Source organism: Metopolophium dirhodum, chromosome 1 (genome assembly GCF_019925205.1).
Source record: "Metopolophium dirhodum isolate CAU chromosome 1, ASM1992520v1, whole genome shotgun sequence".
NCBI classification, from domain to species: Eukaryota; Metazoa; Arthropoda; class Insecta; order Hemiptera; family Aphididae; genus Metopolophium; species Metopolophium dirhodum.
The window spans coordinates 111,724,305-111,730,324 of record NC_083560.1 but is presented as its reverse complement, the minus strand read 5'-3'; the positions used below and the strand labels follow the sequence as shown (position 1 = coordinate 111,730,324).

At 30.8% G+C, this 6,020-nt stretch overlaps 1 protein-coding gene across 1 annotated transcript; it reads left to right on the top strand.

Annotated features, from left to right (window-relative positions):
- Window positions 1–3,361: 3,361 nt before the first annotated feature.
- On the top strand, window positions 3,362–5,617 carry LOC132950640 (zinc finger MYM-type protein 1-like). The gene is made up of 2 exons (XM_061022164.1): window positions 3,362–5,138; window positions 5,199–5,617. The coding sequence occupies exons 1-2, from the start codon at window positions 3,362–3,364 to the stop codon at window positions 5,615–5,617; spliced, it is 2,196 nt and encodes a 731-aa protein (XP_060878147.1).
- The last annotated feature ends 403 nt before the right edge of the window (window positions 5,618–6,020 follow it).

The following is a 6,020-nucleotide window of genomic DNA, read 5'->3' as shown; positions in this document are numbered from 1 at the left end:
ATTATTCGATATTCATGTCGTATGCGGTCTACCGCACACTTGTCGTCTACAACGTATGTTTCTACACGTCATATGCGGTCTACTGTTGTGCATCTATATTTATATTTTAAGTCATTCCCGTTGATCCGACGGAGGCATTCGACGGCGGCATTCGATTAAGCTTTATCTTAACGATTTATTACTCTAATATAGCAATATAGGTTAATCCAATATAGTAAAAATCGTAAACGTATGAGAAAATCAGTTACAGTTAATTTGTGCCGTTATACGTGATACATTACTCTACAATTCTGCATTCTCTGTGTTTAAGCATTATGTAAGCCAAACATTTTTATGCAATTGTTCATTCGAAAGAAAATACCGTAGCTTTTTTAAAGGAAAGAGGACTTATTGAAACCGGCACTCCTCCTTATGTTCACTGTGGCTCGCAAACTAAATTCTATAAGCGAAAAGAAAGGGGAAAAGAACGAACCGTGATTCGATGCACAAAGAAAGGCTGTCAAAGAACTCAATCCGTCCGTAAAGGTAACATGTTTTTTCACGTATACTGATAAAAATGGTCAATGTAATAGTGGTCTATCGTTGTCACAAATTTTAGAACTATCTTATTATTGGTGTTTTGAAATACCACAAAGTACCATAGTAAAATTAACGGGGCATGGAAATCACACAGTGACTGACTGGATGAATTTATGCCGTGACATACCAATAGCTGCTTTTGAAAAAAGAAGTAAAAGGGGGGGGGGGGGGTATCAATACTATTGTTCAAGTCGATGAATCCTTAATGCGTGGTAAAAGAAAGTACAACCGAGGACGATTATTGGGGGTTGATATTGCTACTGAAAATGTTGATGTAGACGAGTTGAGCGACGAAGAGGAACCTGATTTTAATAATAGAAATTATGGTAAAAAACTAACTGGTCCATGTGTGTTTGGTATGTGTCAAAAATATGAAAATGGTGTTATTGATGCAAGATACTTTATTGTAGAAAAAAGAGACAGACAAACATTACACGAAATAATTCAAAATGAAATTGAAGTTAGTACAGAAATACACTCGGATGTATGGCTTGCATATAAGACGATAGAAAATAAAGGGTACATACATAAAACCGTCAATTATTCCCAATTTTTTGTCGATCCCACCAGTCGTGAGCACACACAACGCATTGAAAGTATATGGGGAAGTCTAAAACTTCGAATTATTAAAAAAAATGCATGTCACATCTCCATCATTGCTGCCCTCATATTTGGCGGAAAAATGGTGGCGTTTAAAAAACAAGAATGACAGCACATTTGATTGTTTTTCAAGAGATGTGAAATTATATTGTACCTAATTTAAATTGATTAATGCATATTTCTATATATTTTTACATTTTTTGTCAGTTAGTTTTTAATACATAAACTAATTAAATTGACCTACATATTATAATGAACAGTGGCGCACACGTTATGGGTCAAGGGGGTCAGTTGACCCCCTAAAAAAAATTGGGTGGTGGGTGGTGGTTGACCGTTATTATAGCCTTAAAGGGTGATGGTGAATATTATAGCTAGGATTTTGTAGACATCTTACTTCTGTAACCTACATCCTATCCTCTACAGTCTACAGCAACAACATAAAACCTGTTAATTAAAGTAATATAGTTCAACAATTTAGTAGTAAATTAGTAAGTCGAAAACATCAGTCTGTCGATGCAGACGGTTGTCGTCGGTCGTTTACAATGTACGAATGTATTAGGAAAACAGTAAGGAACACAGATAAGCTGGTTGGTTTCTAGAAATTCGCTCAACGACCACGATTGCTTATGCCCGCATGATAATATTATATTTTAATAATAATACCTAATATAGTCAATATAGAGCCCTTTGTGTCCCCACTGCCAACAATATTTTATACAAATTACAAAATGTTACAAAATCAAATAATCGATTGTGGTTTTGCGTGAACACTGAACAGTGAACATTATCACAGAGTTGTTTTTGTTATTAGTGATTTATTAATAGCAAACTGCGTGTTATCGTATTGCCCGTATTGGTAAATCCTGATATAGCGTACTGCTACAACTGATGTCTGCTGTCAACAACCGTTTAGTCAGTACGACTACAGATTTTTCTCATATTATAACTTATCAGTTACCACTTACCAGTTTGAAGTTTTAAGTTTGCCTTGTGACTTTTGTCTTGCGGCTTGTGAGCACTCTGGATTTATAGTTGTATTTATTTTGATTTATTAATTATTAATCAACCATGCCTGTCATCGAAACATGTTTATGTGGAAAAAAAAAAAATAATTTAAATTCGACAAATTGGGGAAGACATTTAAGTACGTGCAAATCGATAAAAAACAAAAATTCAACTTCAAAATATCTAACTACTTATTTCAAAAGAATTTCGGCATCTTCTAGCTCTACCGAGTATGATGCAAAAAAAATGAAAAAAACTGGTGAGTACTAAGTATTATGCTAATATGATATTATGATAATATTATGATCTATCATTTATTTTTAGAATTTAAATTTTATATTACCTTCCTATTTTATCTAGGTATATTCTATGTTAGATATTATTTACAATTCAGTTTATAAATGGCGTACCTAGCCACCTATTATTCTATTATTAGGTATTCAATCTGAAGAACATGCCAATTTCTAATCATTTTTTTATCTGTTCATATAAAATACTGTATATACGTATGTACTACAGCAGTTGAGCAGTACAGAATACACTATTGCAATAATCGATTAAATTTAAATGATTTATGGGTAACAATTTATTTTAGGTCAGATGTAACATTTTTTTTTCTTAGTAGGTATTAAGAAATTATTTATGATTATAGAAGGGCAAAATTTAATAACATTGGAAGATATTAATGCGAAGGAAATGGAAAATGAAAACAAGGAATCTGATATAATTATTCCAGTTCCAGATTTAAATAGTTCAATGGCCACTAAAGATATAAATGGTGAACATGACATATCTGGTAAATTATATTATTTATTTAAAAGTAATTAAATTAAATTAATAAACTATGACTTAAATAAATGTTTTTACAATCAAAAGATTTCTAAAATCCAGATTTACAAATTGGCTATTTTGAATTTTTGAAAATAAATTTAACACAGACATAACATTTTTATTTTGAGTATTAAAAAATGATTTATGATTACAGAAGGGCAAAATTTAATAACATTGGAAGATATTAATGCGAAGGAAATGGAAAATTAAAACAAGGAATCTGATATAATTATTCCAGTTAATTCTAAATAATGGTCCTTGTCAACCTCAAAAAATTGATATGCCAAATAAAAAATTTCCAGTACACAATAGTAGAAGTTTTCAATGTTCCTGGTATATGAAAACCATGCCAGATGGTTCAGCTACTAGAAGAGAATGGATTTCTTACTCTTGTAGTAATGATAAAATATTTTGCATTTATTGCATATTAATCGGAAATGAAAAAAGTACTGTATGGACTAGCACAGGCTTCAGCAGTTGGAATAAAGCATCTGAGAGAATAGTGATGCACGAAACATCATCAAATCATATTGAAGCTTGTCTTAAAATTAAATTGGAAGATACATGTTTGCCTCTTTTGCCTAGTATGTTAAAAGCAAGAAATGAGTTTGTTGCAAAAAATCGTATGATTGTTGAAGCTATTATAGAAATAATTTTATACTTAGCTAGACATTCCCTTGCTTTTCGAGGACACCGAGAAAGTTGGTCAGACAATTTAAGAGGAAATTTTAAAGATCTAGTTTGCTTACTGGGCAAATATCATCCTACCTTAGCAACTTACATTGTTGGGCATCAAGAAAAAAATAAAAACAAGTATGATTTTATTTCATGGAGACGACAAAATCAAATTATAGAATCTTTAGCTAGTTATACTCGTGTTGTGATTTTGAAACAGATAAAAACTGCCAAATTTTTTAGTCTTACAATGGATGGTACCTTTGATAACTCTAGAAAAGAACAGTTAACATTTGTGATAAGATATTTAAATGAAGATAGTGGAGAAATCAATGAAAGGTTAATTAACTTAAAAGAATGCAATAATACGTCTTCTGAACAATTGTTTAATATTTTTGAAAACATTTGTAATGACAATTCTTTAAATTGGAATGATTATTTAGTGGGACAGTCCTATGATGGGGCTAGTAATATGCGTGGTTCATATAATGGTCTCCAAGCTATAATTAGGCGTTCTAATACAGCTGCTATTTTTGTGTGGTGTTATGCACACCGACTGAATTTGGTCCTTACCGATGCAGTTAGTTCCTCTGTGAATGCTGTTGATATGTTTGGAATTATAGAAACTGTACATGATTTTATTAATTCAAGTAAGAAAAGGGTTGCATTATTTGAACTACATCAAGAAAAATGTTATGGTAATAAACAACGTAAACGTCGATTTAAAAGGGTTCAGACAACAAGGTGGTGGTCCCATGATTTGGCATTAAACACAGTTTTGGATACATTTGATGCATTATGTGACACATTAGAAGAACTTCAAAAAAGTGAAAGTTCAAGTGATCGAAAAGGAGCCCACCAAGCAAAATGTTTAAAAGAAAATTTAATTTGTGACAAATTTTTGTTGACTGCATTTATTTACAAACAATTATTTGAAATTGTGACACCTTTAAGTAAAATGTTACAAACTGTAGACATAGACCTAATTGGAGTTATAGCTGTAGTCGATGACAAAATATGTGAACTAAAAAATGCCAGAAGTGATGAAAACTTTTTAAAATTACAGGAAAAAGTTGATAGGTTTAAAATGTGTTCATCTGTGGATAACGAAGATTTTAAACTATTGCCACTAAATCGTTCAAAGAGAGTTCCAAAAAAGTCTGCTGAAGAAACCCAAGATGAAGTAATCAATGATCCACTTCAACATTTTAAAATTCAAACTTTTTTTGTTGCATATGATACTGCAATTATACAGATTAAAGAAAGGTTCAGTGAAATCACCAAGGGTATTTACAAAGATTTGTCCTTATTTTCTCGGAGACGTTTGGAAGAAATTTCAAAAAATAATGATCTATTACCTAAAGATGCATTTGATGTGTTTTCTGACGTTTACAGTAAATTTATACTGAAAGATGATTTAAAAAGGGAATATTTGCAGTTTTCTAAAAGTTATTTCAATTTTGAACAAGTGAAATTATTGCCCTAGCAATTGCATAACTCTGAAATAGAAATTTATGATGACCTCAGTGGTTCATTGACTGATGAAGCATCAGAATCAGAAATAGAAGATAGTTTTGAGAACAATCACGATAGACAAGACAAAGAAGTACCAAAACTTCATAAAAATGGATGCAGTTTGTCAATTGTTTTAAAGGTTTTGCTAATCAGTGGCCTATCATCTACATTCCCAATGCTTACTACTGCCTTAAAAATTGCTGTTACTCTCCCAGTGGCCAGTACTACTCCAGAGAGAACATTCTCAAAGTTAAATATTGTGAAAAATAAATTACGTAGTACTATGGCAGAAGGTAGACTTGAAAGCTTAATGATACTTTTGTGTGAATCAGATATCAAAATTGAAACTGATCAAATAATCAACGATTTTGCCAGAAAAAGTGTATTGTTAGAAAAAGCATTATTGTACTAATATAGTTATTTCAAATAATTGTATTTCCTCTCTTTAAAAATAATATACAACTTAATTTTAGTAAATTGTATTGCTCATTTAAGTAAAAATTACAATTTCAAGTTCTTTTACTATCTCAGTCTTACTAAATTAACTTTGCTTTTATTTTAAATACCCATATTTGTAAAGGATCATGTATTAAAAATGGTAAAAACTATTTTTATTAATTTTGCCTTTAACATTTTGTCTATTTTTGAATAATTATATAATATGCTATAGTTTTGTCTTGTGTATGCTAGTTTAAAATGTTGATCTAAGTGTATAGGAATATAATTTGATTTGACAAAAAGTTTCCTTATTTACAAGTTACAAACTTAAATAAGTAATAAAAACAGTTCGCCTATATAGACAAAAAATGTACCTA